The sequence below is a fragment of the Oncorhynchus clarkii genome, chromosome 33 (assembly GCF_045791955.1).
Source record: "Oncorhynchus clarkii lewisi isolate Uvic-CL-2024 chromosome 33, UVic_Ocla_1.0, whole genome shotgun sequence".
NCBI lineage: Eukaryota > Metazoa > Chordata > Actinopteri > Salmoniformes > Salmonidae > Oncorhynchus > Oncorhynchus clarkii.
Window position 1 is genome coordinate 29150965 of NC_092179.1, and position 19934 is coordinate 29170898.

At 43.5% G+C, this 19934-nt stretch overlaps 1 protein-coding gene across 2 annotated transcripts in view; it reads left to right on the top strand.

The window, feature by feature from the left end:
- Positions 1-19934, top strand: part of LOC139392991 (protein NEL-like) — a 240905-nt gene that overhangs the window by 153664 nt on the left and 67307 nt on the right. For both annotated transcript variants that reach the window (XM_071141301.1, XM_071141300.1), the window contains exons 4-8: positions 4853-5026; positions 12126-12222; positions 15086-15158; positions 15531-15613; positions 16159-16287. In XM_071141301.1, coding sequence (XP_070997402.1) covers positions 4853-5026; positions 12126-12222; positions 15086-15158; positions 15531-15613; positions 16159-16287 — 556 coding nt within the window. The remainder of the gene's footprint in view (positions 1-4852; positions 5027-12125; positions 12223-15085; positions 15159-15530; positions 15614-16158; positions 16288-19934) is intronic.

Consider the following 19934-nt stretch of genomic DNA (forward strand, 5'->3'; position numbering starts at 1 on the left):
ATTTGTGTGCTGTTATGTAATGGAGGTAAGAACGTGTGTCTGACTGGTTGAAGTCCAGTCAGAGACACTATAGAGGACCCTGGTTGAAGTCCAGTCAGAGACACTATAGAGGACCCTGGTTGAAGTCCAGTCAGAGACACTATAGAGGACCCTGGTTGAAGTCCAGTCAGAGACACTATAGAGGACCCTGGTTGAAGTCCAGTCAGAAACACTATAGAGGACCCTGGTTGAAGTCCAGTCAGAGACACTATAGAGGACCCTGATTGAAGTCCAGTCAGAGACACTATAGAGGACCCTGGTTGAAGTCCAGTCAGAGACACTATAGATGACCCTGGTTGAAGTCCAGTCAGAGACACTATAGAGGACCCTGGTTGAAGTCCAGTCAGAGACACTATAGAGGACCCTGATTGAAGTCCAGTCAGAGACACTATAGAGGACCCTGGTTGAAGTCCAGTCAGAGACACTATAGAGGACCCTGGTTGAAGTCCAGTCAGAGACACTATAGAGGACCCTGATTGAAGTCCAGTCAGAGACACTATAGAGGACCCTGGTTGAAGTCCAGTCAGAGACACTATAGAGGACCCTGGTTGAAGTCCAGTCAGAGACACTATATATAGATGACCCTGGTTGAAGTCCAGTCAGAGACACTATATATAGATGACCCTGGTTGAAGTCCAGTCAGAGACACTATAGAGGACCCTGGTTGAAGTCCAGTCAGAGACACTATAGAGGACCCTGGTTGAAGTCCAGTCAGAGACACTATAGAGGACCCTGGTTGAAGTCCAGTCAGAGACACTATATATAGATGACCCTGGTTGAAGTCCAGTCAGAGACACTATAGAGGACCCTGGTTGAAGTCCAGTCAGAGACACTATAGAGGACCCTGGTTGAAGTCCAGTCAGAGACACTATAGAGGACCCTGATTGAAGTCCAGTCAGAGACACTATAGAGGACCCTGGTTGAAGTCCAGTCAGAGACACTATAGAGGACCCTGGTTGAAGTCCAGTCAGAGACATTATAGAGGACCCTGGTTGAAGTCCAGTCAGAGACACTATAGATGACCCTGGTTGAAGTCCAGTCAGAGACACTATAGAGGACCCTGGTTGAAGTCCAGTCAGAGACACTATAGAGGACCCTGGTTGAAGTCCAGTCAGAGACACTATAGAGGACCCTGGTTGAAGTCCAGTCAGAGACACTATAGAGGACCCTGGTTGAAGTCCAGTCAGAGACACTATAGAGGACCCTGGTTGAAGTCCAGTCAGAGACACTATAGAGGACCCTGGTTGAAGTCCAGTCAGAGACACTATAGAGGACCCTGGTTGAAGTCCAGTCAGAGACACTATAGAGGACCCTGGTTGAAGTCCAGTCAGAGACACTATAGAGGACCCTGGTTGAAGTCCAGTCAGAGACACTATAGAGGACCCTGGTTGAAGTCCAGTCAGAGACACTATAGAGGACCCTGGTTGAAGTCCAGTCAGAGACACTATAGAGGACCCTGGTTGAAGTCCAGTCAGAGACACTATATATAGATGACCCTGGTTGAAGTCCAGTCAGAGACACTATAGAGGACCCTGGTTGAAGTCCAGTCAGAGACACTATAGAGGACCCTGGTTGAAGTCCAGTCAGAGACACTATAGAGGACCCTGGTTGAAGTCCAGTCAGAGACACTATAGAGGACCCTGGTTGAAGTCCAGTCAGAGACACTATAGAGGACCCTGGTTGAAGTCCAGTCAGATACACTATAGATGACCCTGGTTGAAGTCCAGTCAGAGACACTATAGAGGACCCTGGTTGAAGTCCAGTCAGAGACTATAGAGGACCCTGGTTGAAGTCCAGTCAGAGACACTATAGAGGACCCTGGTTGAAGTCCAGTCAGAGACACTATAGAGGACCCTGGTTGAAGTCCAGTCAGAGACACTATAGAGGACCCTGGTTGAAGTCCAGTCAGAGACACTATAGAGGACCCTGGTTGAAGTCCAGTCAGAGACACTATAGAGGACCCTGGTTGAAGTCCAGTCAGAGACACTATAGAGGACCCTGGTTGAAGTCCAGTCAGAGACACTATAGAGGACCCTGGTTGAAGTCCAGTCAGAGACACTATAGATGACCCTGGTTGAAGTCCAGTCAGAGACACTATAGAGGACCCTGGTTGAAGTCCAGTCAGAGACACTATAGAGGACCCTGGTTGAAGTCCAGTCAGAGACTATAGATGACCCTGGTTGAAGTCCAGTCAGAGACACTATAGAGGACCCTGGTTGAAGTCCAGTTAGACACTATAGAGGACCCTGGTTGAAGTCCAGTCAGAGGCTGGTTCAGGGAAGCAGCACTACATGCTAAGCTAGCACACTGGCTGTTTTCTACAGTACAGTCAATAAATACAGCTGAAGGGGAACTCAATCAGAGGAGGCTGGTGAAGGGAGGATGGCTCATAAAAAATGGATGAAACGAAGTGAATGGAATGGTATAAATAAACAGGCATTTGATGAGATTCCATTAATTCCGTTCCAGCCATTACTATGAGCCAGTCCTCCCCATTTAAATTTCCACCAACCACCACTGGACTCCATATGTGGACCCTGTAATAAAGAGGCAAGAAGCTGAAAGGTCCGGGCCTCGGGTAACGGCAGTACAACGCTGACCTACACCAACCAGTCATACAGATCAGATTGTGTACCACCTGTCAAGATTTCCCAAGTGTCATCTCATAAAGTTCAGCCTGCCATTGTTTTTATGGTGTGTGATTTGGGCATGGATTTCATGAGGCCATTTGAACAGCAGTATTAGCACTTCACTGCCAAGGCTCTGTTGTTGTTCTGAAGACAGTCCATATTAGGTTAAACAGTCAGATTATGATTTATCCCCGTTTTCATTGTTCCTGCCTCCAAGGACAGCTTTATATGGATTTTTTCATTTTCTTTAATCTTAAATGTGGAAAATAAATCCTTTGGGAGAAGCAGAGCAAATCAGCTGGTCCTTTCTTCAGATGAAGCATTCTATCCCTCTATCCTTCTGATGTTCCTCTGTCCTTTTAGTAATGGCTTCAATCTATCCCTTCATCCATCCATTCCTCTATCCCTCCGCCCCTACATCGTTCTCTCTTTCTTCCCAATCACTGATGTAATGGCTTCTATCTATCTATCTATCTATCTATCTATCTATCTATCTATCTATCTATCTATCTATCTATCTATCTATCTATCTATCTATCCAATTATTTGTCCTTCCAATTATTTATGTAATGGCTTCAATCTATCCCTTCATCCCTCCATCAATCCATCCCTCCATACTTCCACTCCTTTCTGCAGATGGGTAAACAGACAGAGGCATATCTCGAATGATTGATTGTCTGTAGTCAGTGTTGGAGAAAGACCTGTGACATTTTCTCCCCCCAGACACAGTATTGATGACATGGCCTCTAAGGTCACAGTCAACCTGTCATCTTCCTTTATCGCATGGATCAGTGCTTTATTAACACACACACACACACACACACACACACACACACACACACACACACACACACACACACACACACACACACACACACACACACACACACACACACACACACACACACACACACACACAACTGTTCTAATCAGAGAGATGAATACTCTGGCTAGGTGTTCTAATCAGAGAGATGAATACTCTGGCTGGGTGTTCTAATCAGAGAGATGAATACTCTGGCTGGGTGTTCTAATCAGAGAGATGAATACTCTGGCTAGGTGTTCTAATCAGAGAGATTAATACTCTGGCTAGGTGTTCTAATCAGAGAGATGAATTCTCTGGCTGGGTGTTCTAATCAGAGTGATGAATACTCTGGCTGGGTGTTCTAATCAGAGTGATGAATACTCTGGCTGGGTGTTCTAATCAGAGAGATGAATACTCTGGCTAGGTGTTCTAATCAGAGAGATGAATACTCTGGCTGGGTGTTCTAATCAGAGTGATGAATACTCTGGCTGGGTGTTCTAATCAGAGAGATGAATACTCTGGCTGGGTGTTCTAATCAGAGTGATGAATACTCTGGCTGGGTGTTCTAATTAGAGAGATGAATACTCTGGCTAGGTGTTCTAATCAGAGAGATGAATACTCTGGCTGGGTGTTCTAATCAGAGGCTGGTTGTTCTAATCAGAGAGTTGACTACTCGCCTGTAAACTCTCCTCTGTAAACTCCTCTGTAAACTCCTCCGTAAACTCCTCCGTATACTCCTCCGTAAACTCCTCTGTAAACTCCTCCGTAAACTCCTCCGTAAACTGCTCCGTAAACTCCTCAGTAAACTCCTCTGTAAACTATTCTGTAAACTCTCCTCTGTAATTGAGGAATGATTTCTTGTAAGTGTTTTCAACTGTAGTCCCTGTAGTCCCTGTAGTCCCTGCAGTCCTTGTAGTCCCTGCAGTCCCTGTAGTCCCTGCAGTCCCTGTAGTCCCTGTAGTCCCTGTAGTCCCTGCAGTCCCTGTATTCCCTGTAGTCCCTGTAGTCCCTATAGTCCCTGTAGTCCCTGTAGTCCCTGTAGTCCCTGCAGTCCCTGTAGTCCCTGCAGTCCCTGCAGTCCCCATATTCCCCGTAGTCCCTGTAGTCCCTGTATTCCCTGCAGTCCCTGTTGTCCCTGTAGTCCCTGCAGTCCCTGTAGTCCCTGTAGTTTTAAGAGCAATGCAACTACTGTTGATTTACTTGTTTGAATGTGTCTGCAGCTTTTTCCCTGCAGCTTTTCAGTCCCACTTTTTAGTTCTCTGAATGATGACACGTTGTACCACAGAAACAGTAGTTTCAAAAGGAAAAACCTACAGCAATGACCTCTCAGGCGTCAGCCATTCTAACAGATACTAATAGATTGAGTGTGTCTGTTATCCAGGTATCTGGAGTTGGAGAGCAGTGGGCAGCGTAATGAGATCCGTCTCCACTACCGTACCAGGGACCAGCGGCAACACACTGAGGGGTTCCCCTACTCCCTGGCAGACGACCGTTGGCACAAGCTGTCTGTGGCCGTCAGTGTCTCCCACGTGGTGCTGCACGTCGACTGTAACAGGTGAGTGTGGGCACTGGAAGGGGAGAGAGAGAGTTTAATGTTAATGTTTAATGTTCATTTTTATTGTTTATTTCACTTTTGTTTATTATTTACACTACCGTTCAAAAGTTCGGGGTCACTTAGAAATGTCCTTGTTTTTGAAAGAAAATCACATTTTTTGTCCATTAAAATAACATCAAATTGATCAGAAATACAGTGTAGACATTGTTCATGTGGTAAATGACTATTGTAGCTGGAAACGGCAGATTTGTAATGGAATGTCTACATAGGCTTACAGAGGCCCATTATCAGCAACCATCACTCCTGTGTTCCCACGGCACGTTGTGTTAGCTAATCCAAGTTGATCATTTTAAAAGGCTAATTGATCGTTAGAAAAACCTTTTGCATTTGTGCTGATTACAGTTTTTTACAATCGCTAGGACCCATTTCTCAATACTTAGGTCACTTTTTCAAAACTCTTCACACAGTTCTCCTAACTAACTTTCAGCTTGGCACAGCAGTTCATTTCACGTTGAAAATGTACTAAAACTACCAAAACACTTCATACATGTCTCAAATCAACTCGTTCTTCCAGAACACTGGCAAAGGTTGTCACCCAACGAGCACATTTTGTCAGTCATAAAACAACGACCTAAACAACACTAACAACAGGTAGCATTACACAATGTTTTCTGTACAAAACAGGAATGACACCTCTCTACTGTTTATAATTCACTGCAGTATATGTTACAGGAATGTATCAGACATGATGCAATATGCTTCAATATGTTTTATGTCATTTTATTGCATTGAGTGATTCCAAAATACAATCATTTGTATGTACACCATCTACCGATACAGATACAGTACCAATGCTAGTCAACCCTGTCTTCTGCATTTGGCCACAGGTTCTCATCCACGTCACATCTTATGTCATCCTGGGCAATACACCTAGGAAAGAATCTTTTGGCATGCCTGGTCCACCCCGGACAATCTTCTGCAGATATGTCCAGGCATCCAACATTCATTGCGTCCAGGAGGGACATTTGATCATGTGGATGGTGGTCATAAACCTTCTACCTCCATGAGGAAAATAATTCCTCTATGGGGTTGAGGAATGGAGAGTAAGGTGGGAGGAAAATAATTCCTCTATGGGGTTGAGGAATAGAGAGTAAGGTGGGAGGAAAATAATTCCTCTATGGGGTTGAGGAATAGAGAGTAAGGAAGGAGGAAAATAATTCCTCTATGGGGTTGAGGAATAGAGAGTAAGGAAGGAGGAAAATAATTCCTCTATGGGGTTGAGGAATAGAGAGTAAGGTGGGAGGAAAATAATTCCTCTATGGGGTTGAGGAATAATTCCTCTATGGGGTTGAGGAATGGAGAGTAAGGAAGGAGGAAAATAATTCCTCTATGGGGTTGAGGAATAGAGAGTAAGTAAGGAGGAAAATAATTCCTCTATGGGGTTGAGGAATAATTCCTCTATGGGGTTGAGGAATGGAGAGTTAGGTGGGAGGAAAATAATTTCTCTATGGGGTTGAGGAATGGAGAGTAAGGAAGGAGGAAAATAATTCCTCTATGGGGTTGAGGAATAATTCCTCTATGGGGTTGAGGAATAGAGAGTAAGTAAGGAGGAAAATAATTCCTCTATGGGGTTGAGGAATAATTCCTCTATGGGGTTGAGGAATAGAGAGTAAGGTGGGAGGAAAATAATTCCTCTATGGGGTTGAGGAATGGAGAGTAAGGTGGGAGGAAAATAATTCCTCTATGGGGTTGAGGAATAGAGAGTAAGGTGGGAGGAAAATAATTCCTCTATGGGGTTGAGGAATAATTCCTCTATGGGGTTGAGGAATAGAGAGTAAGGTGGGAGGAAAATAATTCCTCTATGGGGTTGAGGAATAGAGAGTAAGGTGGGAGGAAAATAATTCCTCTATGGGGTTGAGGAATGGAGAGTAAGGAAGGAGGAAAATAATTCCTCTATGGGGTTGAGGAATAATTCCTCTATGGGGTTGAGGAATAGAGAGTAAGGTGGGAGGAAAAGGGACATCATCCTGGGATGGGCTGCAAACCACTCTGTGACTGTATGGGAGGGGTGAAATGCCACATTGTCCCATACAATTACAAACGTTTCCGCCTCACTGCAACCCTTTCCTCACCTGACCCACACCTTCCATAGAGGTCATCCAGGAATGTAATGAGACGCTCGGTGTTGTTTGGCCCAATTAGCAGTTTATCTAACAGAAATCCAACAGAGGATATTGCTCCACACATTGTGATGTTGGCACCCCTCTGGCCCGGGACGTCCACTGAGGCTCTTTTCCCAATAACATTCCTTCCTCGTCGCCGTGTTTTGGCCAAGTTGAAACCAGCCTACTCCACAAAGATGAATATGTGGGGTGTTTGCCTGGCTTCAATCTCCATGACTCTCTAAAATATATCCACAAGGCAACATAAGAGTTAGGCTATTACGGTAGTTTGCATTATACCTTAAAACATGCCATTGTGTGCCTCTGCCCTGTTTGGTTTAGTTCAAAACCAGTTCTGTATTATATAGTCATCTTACCTGGACTTATTGGTTCCTGAGTTGCTTGACTCGTTCAGAGTTCCTCTCAAAGGGGACAGTGTACAACTGCTTCATCCTGACTTGATGTTGTTTCAGGAAATATTTGTTATGCTTACATTGCCTGCCAACACTCGTCCCGAATCTGTGAGTTTTATGCCATTGTTTCTGATAACCATATCAACGATTGCAGTTTCCTGCACAGCAGTGAAAATCCTACCTCTCCCGCCTGTAGGAGGTAACCGTTGGGTCCTAAGCAGGAATACAAAAACAATTACACACAGGTAGGTTTGGAGGCTTTGCTCAACTGACTTCTGTAATGTTCGGTTCAGTCAGATGCCCTTGCAGAACGAACATCTTACCTGTTGTTTAGCCGGACATTTCTCAGAATAGATGGCACTGTTGAATGTTGCAGATTTGGCTGCACTCTCAGACCAGCCTCTCTCATTGATAGACCATGATTTATTACATGATCAATTATAGTGGCCCTAATCTCATGTGAGACTACAGCTCTTGATCTTCCTCTCAGTCTTCTTCCACCATGCATACGTACTTCTCTCCCTCTTCCTCTTCCTCTCCCAGCCACTCTTCTTCCTCTGTCAGCCATGTCCCCTTTTGTATAGATGGTAATGAAATTGAAAGACTAACACCTGGGTAGGTGTTCAGCTACAATGGGAATCAGCTGTGGTTGGTCTAATTGTTTTGATAGTATTTCATTTTTTAGATTTAGAATACATCTCAAAACGGTATTACTGTAGAAATGTAGGAAATGTATGTCTTATTCAATTTTGTGTTATTTTAGGGTTTAAACTTAAGTTTAACAGTTTTGAAAAGAGTATGTAAACATGTGCAAATTGGCCTGTAGGTACATAGAGTTTTGGTGGTGGTTGTGTTTGAGTGAGAAAAGAGTTCATGGAAATTGAAAGATGTAGTCATTGAATGCATTTTGTGCCAAAGCAATGAAAAATGATCCATAGTTTTGCCCACATAGACTGCTGTTATGCTCACTGTGTGAAGAGTTTTGAAAAAGTGGCCTAAGTATTGAGAAATGGGTCTTAGCGATTGTAAAAAATGGTAAAGAAGCAATAAAATATTATACCAGCCATCTTTAGACTAGTTGAGTATCTAGAGCATGAGCATTTGTGGGTTCGATTACAGGCTCAAAATGTCTAGAAACAAAGAACTTTCTTCTGAAACTAGTCAGTCTATTCTCTTTCTGAGAAATGAAGGCTATTCCGTGCGAGAATTTGCCAAGAAATCTCGTACAACACTGTGTACTACTCCCTTCACAGAGGAGTGGGAGGTCCTGGTGCACAACTGAGCAAGAGGACAAGTACATTAGAGTGTCTAGTTTGAGAAACAGATGCCTCACAAGTCCTCAACTGGCAGCTTCATTAAATAGTACCCGCAAAACACCAGTCTCAACGTCAACAGTGAAGAGGCGACTCCGGGATGCTGGTCTTCTAGACAGAGTTGCAAAGAAAAAGCCATATCTCAGACTGTAAGATAAGATTAAGATGGGGAAAAGAACACAGACACTGGAGAGAGGAACTCTGCCTAGAAGGCCAGCATCCCGGAGTCGCCTCTTCACTGTTGACGTTGAGACTGGTGTTCTCAAACTAGACACTCTAATGTACTTGTCCTAACGATCAATTAGCCTTTTAAAATGATAGACTTGGATTAGCTAACACAACGTGCCATTGGAACACAGGAGTGATGGTTGCTGATGATGAACCTCTGTACACCTATGTAGATATTCCATTAATAATCAGCCGTTTCCAGCTACAATAGTCATTCACAACATTAACAACATCTACACTATATTTCTGATCAATTTGATGTTATTTTAATGGACAAAAAATGGATTTTCTTTCAAAAACAAGGACATTTCTAAGTGACCCCAAACTTTTGAATGGTAGTGTACTTCACTTGCTTTGGCAATGTTAACATATGTTTCCCATGCCAATAAAGCACATGAATTGAATTGAGAGACACAGAGAGAGCAGAAAGGGTTGTCGTGAATGGAGGGAGAGAGAATACCTTTAGGGTACCAGTGCTTTACGCTTGGAACACACCGACAGCGTCACTGCGTTTTGGTACACCAGAAAGACTTTCCAATGAAACGCTGCGTTTGCCTTGCAGCACAGCATTGCAGAGGCAGTGTGTTCTGTGTGGTATGTTGGACTTATCAAACGTCTGGGTCAAACTGTATGTGTAGACGGCGTGACAGAAACGGTAGCAGAAGGTGAATGTTGAACTTTTGTTGCACACAGATCCAGATGATGCTGCGTATTATTTGCACCATGACGCTGTGGGGTGTTGGAAGTGTTAGGGATGCCAATGGTGAGCGGGATGGTGTAACAACCCAGCACTATAACACCTGAGTCAGCTAATAAACCAATCATCCAGGTCTTGATGATCTGGTGAATCAGGTGTTATTGTGGAAGGCTGAACGTGAGCAGGGCTGGGAGTGAACAACTACAGCCCTGGGTAGTACCGCTGTTGTGTCTCCTAAAGCAGGGCTGGGAGTGAAGAACTACGGCCCTGGGTAGTACTGCTGTTGTGTCTCCTAAAGCAGGGCTGGGAGTGAAGAACTACAGCCCTGGGTAGTACTGCTGTTGTGTCTCCTAAAGCAGGGCTGGGAGTGAAGAACTACAGCCCTGGGTAGTACTGCTGTTGTGTCTCCTAAAGCAGGGCTGGGAGGGAAGAACTACGGCCCTGGGTAGTACTGCTGTTGTGTCTCCTAAAGCAGGGCTGGGAGTGAAGAACTACAGCCCTGGGTAGTACTGCTGTTGTGTCTCCTAAAGCAGGGCTGGGAGTGAAGAACTACAGCCCTGGGTAGTACTGCTGTTGTGTCTCCTAAAGCAGGGCTGGGAGTGAAGAACTACAGCCCTGGGTAGTACTGCTGTTGTGTCTCCTAAAGCAGGGCAGGAAACATTTTTCCTAATGGAATGTAACATGCAAACACTGTGTCATCTATTTGAATGAGTAACTGTTCATTATGTTCTGTGTATAAACAGTATTCTATCCTCCTGTATGTTCTGTGTATAAACAGTATTCTATCCTCCATTATGTTCTGTGTGTGAACAGTATTCTATCCTCCAGTATGTTCTGTGTATAAACAGTATTCTATCCTCCAGTATGTTCTGTGTATAAACAGTATTCTATCCTCCATTATGTTCTGTGTGTAAACAGTATTCTATCCTCCAGTATGTTCTGTGTATAAACAGTATTCTATCCTCCAGTATGTTCTGTGTATAAACAGTATTCTATCCTCCATTATGTTCTGTGTATAAACAGTATTCTATCCTCCAGTATGTTCTGTGTATAAACAGTATTCTATCCTCCATTATGTTCTGTGTATAAACAGTATTCTATCCTCCAGTATGTTCTGTGTATAAACAGTATTCTTTCCTCCAGTATGTTCTGTGTATAAACAGTATTCTATCCTCCATTATGTTCTGTGTATAAACAGTATTCTATCCTCCAGTATGTTCTGTGTATAAACAGTATTCTGTCCTCCAGTATGTTCTGTGTATAAACAGTATTCTGTCCTCCAGTATGTTCTGTGTATAAACAGTATTCTATCCTCCTGTATTTTCTGTGTATGAACAGTATTCTATCCTCCATTATGTTCTGTGTATAAACAGTATTCTATCCTCCAGTATGTTCTGTGTATAAACAATATTCTATCCTCCTGTATGTTCTGTGTGTAAACAATATTCTATCCTCCAGTATGTTCTGTGTGTAAACAGTATTCTATCCTCCAGTATGTTCTGTGTGTAAACAATATTCTATCCTCCTGTATGTTCTGTGTGTAAACAGTATTCTATCCTCCAGTATGTTCTGTGTATAAACAGTATTCTATCCTCCAGTATGTTCTGTGTGTAAACAGTATTCTATCCTCCAGTATGTTCTGTGTATAAACATTATTCTATCCTCCTGTATGTTCTGTGTATAAACAGTATTCTATCCTCCAGTATGTTCTGTGTGTAAACAATATTATATCCTCCTGTATGTTCTGTGTGTAAACAGTATTCTATCCTCCAGTATGTTCTGTGTATAAACAGTATTCTATCCTCCAGTATGTTCTGTGTATAAACAGTATTCTTTCCTCCAGTATGTTCTGTGTATAAACAGTATGCTCTCCTGCAGTATGTTCTGTGTATAAACAGTATGCTCTCCTGCAGTCTGCTCTGTGTATAAACAGTATTCTATCCTCCAGTATGTTCTGTGTGTAAACAGTATTCTATCCTCCATTATGTTCTGTGTATAAACAGTATTCTATCCTCCTGTATGTTCTGTGTATAAACAGTATTCTATCCTCCAGTATGTTCTGTGTATAAACAGTATTCTATCCTCCAGTATGTTCTGTGTATAAACAGTATTCTATCCTCCAGTATGTTCTGTGTATAAACAGTATTCTATCCTCCATTATGTTCTGTGTATAAACAGTATTCTATCCTCCAGTATGTTCTGTGTATAAACAGTATGCTCTCCTGCAGTCTGTTCTGTGTATAAACAGTATAGTATCTCCTTGTATTCATTCCTCTTGCCCTCTAGGATCTATGAGAGGGTGATAGAGAATCCGTCTATGGACATTCCCTCTGACACCACCATCTGGCTCGGACAGAGGAACCAGGCCCATGGATACTTCAAGGTATGTTGTAGGGATTCATATTTTCCTGAAAATCTACTAAGTTTCAATACTGAGAATAATGTATCCAGTGTCCTGGGAAATACTGCAAAAATTGGAAGTGCCCATTTAAAGAGTTTACAATCAAGATACGGTCACTATGCCAGGGTTCTCCCCAAATAAGATTGTTGCTGCGCCACCTTGCCGGCTTGGCTGCGTCACTATGCCAGGGTTCTCCCCAAATAAGATTGTTGCTGCGCCACCTTGCCGGCTTGGCTGCGTCACTATGCCAGGGTTCTCCCCAAATAAGATTGTCGCTGCGCCACCTTGCCGGCTTGGCTGCGTCACTATGCCAGGGTTCTCCCCAAATAAGATTGCCGCTGCGCCACCTTGCCGGCTTGGCTGCGTCACTATGCCAGGGTTCTCCCCAAATAAGATTGTTGCTGCGCCACCTTGCCGGCTTGGCTGCGTCACTATGTAAAGATTTCACAGGAAGTGAAACACATTTTCAGAAATGATAGTCGCCAATGACATTGTTGTAATTGTGAAACAGGCCATCCATAAATTCAGAGCGTTATCATGTTCCTCAAATAATTCAGCGCATTTCAGCAGTAGGCCTAGGCTATCTCACGACGCACAGAGCGCACCACAAGTAGGCTATAGTGTTGTCAGATCAGAAACACTTTCTAACGGCAGTCAAACACAAGTCAAATGACCAACGTTGCTAAGCTTGCTAGATAACCTCCAACAAATGACAGAACATATCCTGTTTGTCAAAATGATGTATGTTTTGTCGACATGGGGAGCGCACCCTCAGCACCCCTACTTTCGGCGGCTAGGCCCCTGGCACGTCTCAAGCAACGCGATGGCACTGTCCCAATCAAAACTGCACTGAAATCAATCTATGACCACACAACCATTGGGTTAAATTAGTATAACGGATGGATATGATTTTGGGAGTTTCACTACAAGCAAGAATTTGATACATGCCTTCAATTGGATTAGGCAGAGGTCAGTAATCCAGGACGTTGTGACAAGGTACAGAACAGCAGGCAGGCTCAGGGCAGAGGTCAGTAATCCAGAGCAGTCTGAAAGGTACAGAACAGCAGGCAGGCTCAGGGCAGAGGTCAGTAATCCAGAGCAGTCTGAAAGGTACAGAACAGCAGGCAGGCTCAGGGCAGAGGTCAGTAATCCAGAGCAGTCTGAAAGGTACAGAACAGCAGGCAGGCTCAGGGCAGAGGTCAGTAATCCAGAGCAGTCTGAAAGGTACAGAACAGCAGGCAGGCTCAGGGCAGAGGTCAGTAATCCAGGACGTTGTGACAAGGTACAGAACAGCAGGCAGGCTCAGGGCAGAGGTCAGTAATCCAGAGCAGTCTGAAAGGTACAGAACAGCAGGCAGGCTCAGGGCAGAGGTCAGTAATCCAGAGCAGTCTGAAAGGTACAGAACAGCAGGCAGGCTCAGGGCAGAGGTCAGTAATCCAGGACGTTGTGACAAGGTACAGAACAGCAGGCAGGCTCAGGGCAGAGGTCAGTAGTCCAGAGCGGTCTGAAAGGTACAGAACAGCAGGCAGGCTCAGGGCAGAGGTCAGTAATGCAGAGCAGAGTCTGAAAGGTACAGAACAGCAGGCAGGCTCAGGGCAGAGGTCAGTAATGCAGAGCAGAGTCTGAAAGGTACAGAACAACAGGCAGGTTCAGGGCAGAGGTCAGTAATCCAGGACGTTGTGACAAGGTACAGAACAGCAGGCAGGCTCAGGGCAGAGGTCAGTAATCCAGAGCAGTCTGAAAGGTACAGAACAGCAGGCAGGCTCAGGGCAGAGGTCAGTAGTCCAGAGCAGTCTGAAAGGTACAGAACAGCAGGCAGGCTCAGGGCAGAGGTCAGTAATCCAGGACGTTGTGACAAGGTACAGAACAGCAGGCAGGCTCAGGGCAGAGGTCAGTAATCCAGAGCAGTCTGAAAGGTACAGAACAGCAGGCAGGCTCAGGGCAGAGGTCAGTAATCCAGGGTGGTGTGACATCAGCTTCTAGTGATTCCAAATGTCAGGTAGCTGGTTCTGCACCTCTGTCTCATCAGCTTCTAGTGATTCCAACTGTCAGGTAGCTGGTTCTGTACCTCTGTCTCATCAGCTTCTAGTGATTCCAACTGTCAGGTAGCTGGTTCTGTACTTCTGTCCATCAGCTTCTAGTGATTCCAACTGTCAGGTAGCTGGTTCTGTATCTCTGTCTCATTAGCTTCTAGTGATTCCAACTGTCAGCTAACGTCACACTCATAGAGCTCAGCTAGGCTAACTCATCCTGCATAGATATGATCTGAGGTCAACCTCTCCCACTCTCTCTCTCTCTCCTCCCTTTCTCTCTGTTATTCTGTCTAAACCTCTCTCTCCTCCCTCTCTCTCTGTTATTCTGTCTAAACCTCTCTCTCTCTCCTCCCTCTCTCTCTGTTATTCTGTCTAAACCTCTCTCTCTCTCCTCCCTCTCTCTCTGTTATTCTGTCTAAACCTCTCTCTCTCTCCTCCCTTTCTCTCTGTTATTCTGTCTAAACCTCTCTCTCTCTCCTCCCTCTCTCTCTGTTATTCTGTCTAAACCTCTCTCTCTCTCCTCCCTCTCTCTCTGTTATTCTGTCTAAACCTCTCTCTCTCTCCTCCCTCTCTCTGTTATTCCGTCTAAACCTCTTTCTCTCTCCTCCCTCTCTCTCTCTGTTATTCTGTCTAAACCTCTCTCTCTCTCTCCTCCCTCTCTCTCTCTGTTATTCTGTCTAAACCTCTCTCTCTCTCTCTCCCCCCTTTCTCTATCTGTTATTCTGCCTCAAACTCTCTCCCCTTCTCGCTTTCTCTCCCTCTCTCCCCTTCTCCCTTTCTCTTCCTCCTCCCGTCTCTCACTGTCTCTACAGGGTATAATGCAGGATGTTCAGCTGGTCGTCATGCCTCAAGGCTACATCTCCCAGTGTCCAGACCTCAACCGCAGTAAGAGAACAGTTACATTTAGTACCTATAAAAGTCTGGAAACTCTGAAGTTAACATGCTGACATGTACATTATTGTATACCCGCTATAAAAGTCTGGAAACTCTGATGTTAACATGCTGACATGTACATTATTGTACAGCCACTATAAAAGTCTGGAAACTCTGATGTTAACATGCTGACATGTACATTATTGTAAACCCTCTATAAAAGTCTGGAAACTCTGCATCTAAAATGAGATGCCCACAAAGGCAACATCAGCTACACATGCATTTACAGTATAGCTCTAATATGCTTGCCAGTACAGTTACATGGACATTGACAATGGAACTATCATGCCAACATTACATTACCATGACTTACCTGTGTTTCAGCTTGCCCCACCTGCAATGACTTCCATGGGCTGGTGCAGAAGATCATGGAGCTGCAGGATGTCTTAGCCAAGACCTCCAGCAAGGTACTATAGCATAAGACAATGGGTGCCTCAGTCGTCTACAGTGGTTTCCTCTCCTTGTCTTCTTTCCATCTGCATTGATTTGAAGGGAGAGGAGAGGAGGCCACTTGTAGACGATTGAGATTCACCCTTCTGTTGTGTCTCTCTGGTCGACATGCTAGCTTTTCTTACAACTCCTTTGTGTAATGTACTGTACATTAGTGTAGAGTAATGGTGTAGCTGTGGACAGCTGCTCAGCCGTGTACACCACCGCCCGATGTTCTGTCAGTGTTCAAGGCATAAGTGTACGAATTATTCACACAGACGGTAAGTGAGGGAACATCCATTTACTGTTCTTTACTACAGCACATGGAACATCTCTGTCACCATGTGGTTTACTGGGCTCTGGTTCCCTTGTCCTGCAACACTGGGTTGTTGAATAAATAATGAGTTAAAAAGCAGACTGTAACAACGGGCTATTGACCCCCAAAAAATGTGTGTGTGCACATACAGTGGGCTGACACACACACACACACTAACTCTGTATCTGTGTTTTGGTGTGTGTGCAGCTGTCGCGTGCGGAGGAGAAGATGCAGGGTTTGGATGGCTGTTACTGTGAGAGGAGCTGCAGTATGAATGGAGAGCTGTACAGGGAGGACGAGGGATGGACAGACGGATGCAGGAACTGTTCCTGCTATGTAAGAATTTTTTATTATTATTATTATCATTATTTTTTTTTTAACCTTTATTTAACTAGTCAAGACAGTTAAGAACAAATTCTTATTTACAATGACGGCCTACTATAACATACTATAACAGCTTATAACAGGCTATAACACATTATAACAGACTATTTCAGACTATAACAGACTCTAACAGGCTATAACAGACTATAACAGGCTAAAACAGACTATAACAGACTATAACAGACTATAACAGACTCTAACAGGCTATAACAGACTATAACAGGCTAAAACAGACTATAACAGACTATAACAGACTATAACAGACTCTAACAGGCTATATCAGACTATAACACACTATAACAGACTATAACACACTATGACAGACTATAACAGGCTGTAACAGATTATAACAGACTGTAACAGGTTATAACACACTATAACAGGCTGTAACAGACTATAACAGACTATAACAGGCTGTAACAGACTATAACAGACTATAACAGGCTATAACAGACTATAACAGGCTATACGAGCCTATAACAGGTTATAACAGACTATAACAGGCTATAACAGACTATAACAGGCTATAACAGACTATAACAGACTATAACAGACTCTAACAGGTTATAACAGACTACGACAGGCTATATCAGACTATAACACATTTACATAAGGCTATAAGCTAGGACTCTCTACTACCTGTTATATAGGGCTTAAAGGGACAGTTCACTTTATAATATCTGTGGTTTAAAGGGACAGTTCACACTATAGTCAGTGTAAGCTTAAATGGACAGATCAATCTATAATCACTGTGGGTTTAAAGGTGACAGTCCAATCTATAATCACTGTGGGTTTAAAGGTGACAGTCCAATCTATAATCACTGTGGGTTTAAAGGTGACAGTCCAATCTATAATCACTGTAGGTTTAAAGGTGACAGTCCAATCTATAACCACTGTGGGTTTAAAGGTGACAGTCCAATCTATAATCACTATGGGTTTAAAGGTGACAGTCCAATCTATAATCACTGTGGGTTTAAAGGGATAGTTCACTACATGATCACAGTTATCCGGGATTAAAGGGATAGTTCACTTCATGATCACAGTTATCCGGGATTAAAGGGATAGTTAACTTCATGATCACAGTTATCCGTGACCTAAAGGGATAGTTCACTTCATGATCACAGTTATCCAGGACTTAAAGGGATAGTTCACTTCATGATCACAGTTATCCAGACTTAAAGGGATAGTTCACTTCATGATCACAGTTATCCGGGATTAAACGGATAGTTCACTTCATGATCACAGTTATCCGGGATTAAAGGGATAGTTCACTTCATGATCACAGTTATCCGGGACTTAAAGGGATAGTTCACTTCATGATCACAGTTATCCGGGACTTAAAGGGATAGTTCACTCCATGATCACAGTTATCCGGGACTTAAAGGGATAGTTCACTTCATGATCACAGTTATCCGGGGCTTAAAGGGATAGTTCACTTCAAGATCACAGTTACCCGGGACTTAAAGGGATAGTTCACTTCCTGATCACAGTTATCCGGGACTTAAAGGGATAGTTCACTTCATGATCACAGTTATCCGGGACTTAAAGGGATAGTTCACTTCATGATCACAGTTATCCGGGACTTAAAGGGATAGTTCACTTCATGATCACAGTTATCCAGACTTAAAGGGATAGTTCACTTCATGATCACAGTTATCCGGGATTAAAGGGATAATTCACTTCATGATCACAGTTATCCGGGATTAAAGGGATAGTTCACTTAATGATCACAGTTATCCGGGACTTAAAGGGATAGTTCACTTCATGATCACAGTTATCCGGGACTTAAAGGGATAGTTCACTCCATGATCACAGTTATCCGGGACTTAAAGGGATAGTTCACTTCATGATCACAGTTATCCGGGACTTAAAGGGATAGTTCACTTCATGATCACAGTTACCCGGGACTTAAAGGGATAGTTCACTTCCTGATCACAGTTATCCGGGACTTAAAGGGATAGTTCACTTCATTATCACAGTTTTCCGGGACTTAAAGGGATAGTTCACTTCATGATCACAGTTATCCGGGACTTAAAGGGATAGTTCACTTCATGATCACAGTTATCCGGGACTTAAAGGGATAGTTCATTTCATGATCACAGTTATCCGGGACTTAAAGGGATAGTTCACTTCGTGATCACAGTTATCCGGGACTTAAAGGGATAGTTCACTCCATGATCACAGTTATCCGGGACTTAAAGGGATAGTTCACTTCATGATCACAGTTATCCGGGGCTTAAAGGGATAGTTCACTTCAAGATCACAGTTACCCGGGACTTAAAGGGATAGTTCACTTCCTGATCACAGTTATCCGGGACTTAAAGGGATAGTTCACTTCATGATCACAGTTATCCGGGACTTAAAGGGATAGTTCACTTCATGATCACAGTTATCCGGGACTTAAAGGGATAGTTCACTTCATGATCACAGTTATCCAGACTTAAAGGGATAGTTCACTTCATGATCACAGTTATCCGGGATTAAAGGGATAATTCACTTCATGATCACAGTTATCCGGGATTAAAGGGATAGTTCACTTAATGATCACAGTTATCCGGGACTTAAAGGGATAGTTCACTTCATGATCACAGTTATCCGGGACTTAAAGGGATAGTTCACTCCATGATCACAGTTATCCGGGACTTAAAGGGATAGTTCACTTCATGATCACAGTTATCCGGGACTTAAAGGGATAGTTCACTTCATGATCACAGTTATCCGGGACTTAAAGGGATAGTTCACTTCATGATCACAGTTACCCGGGACTTAAAGGGATAGTTCACTTCCTGATCACAGTTATCCGGGACTTAAAGGGATAGTTCACTTCATGATCACAGTTTTCCGGGACTTAAAGGGATAGTTCACTTCATGATCACAGTTATCCGGGACTTAAAGGGATAGTTCACTTCATGATCACAGTTATCCGGGACTTAAAGGGATAGTTCATTTCATGATCACAGTTATCCGGGACTTAAAGGGATAGTTCACTTCGTGATCACAGTTATCCGGGACTTAAAGCGATAGTTCACTTCATGATGACAGTTATCCGGGACTTAAAGGGATAGTTCACTTCATGATCACAGTTATCCGGGACTTAAAGGGACAGTTCACTTCATGATCACAGTTATCCGGGACTTAAAGGGATAGTTCACTTCATGATCACAGTTATCCTTAAAGGGATAGTTCACTTCATGATCACAGTTATCCTTAAAGGGATAGTTCACTTCATGATCACAGTTATCCTTAAAGGGATAGTTCACTTCATGATCACAGTTATCCGGGACTTAAAGGGATGGCACGGAATGGAAAACCATAACCTGTGTCTGAAAAATCTATAGTGCATCAACTCTATGTGATTCTCCTGATCCCAGAGATCAAGACATCGAGTCTGTTCCTGAATTCAGTTCATACTAATACAGAAATGTCCTCTCACTGTCAACTGAGTTTATTTTCAGCAAACTTAACATGTGTAAATATTTGTATGAACATAACAAGATTTATAAACTGAAAAAGTTCCACAGACATGTGACTAACAGAAATGGAATAATGTGTCCCTGAACAAAGGGGGGGTTGTCAAAATCAAAAAGGATGAGGATGAG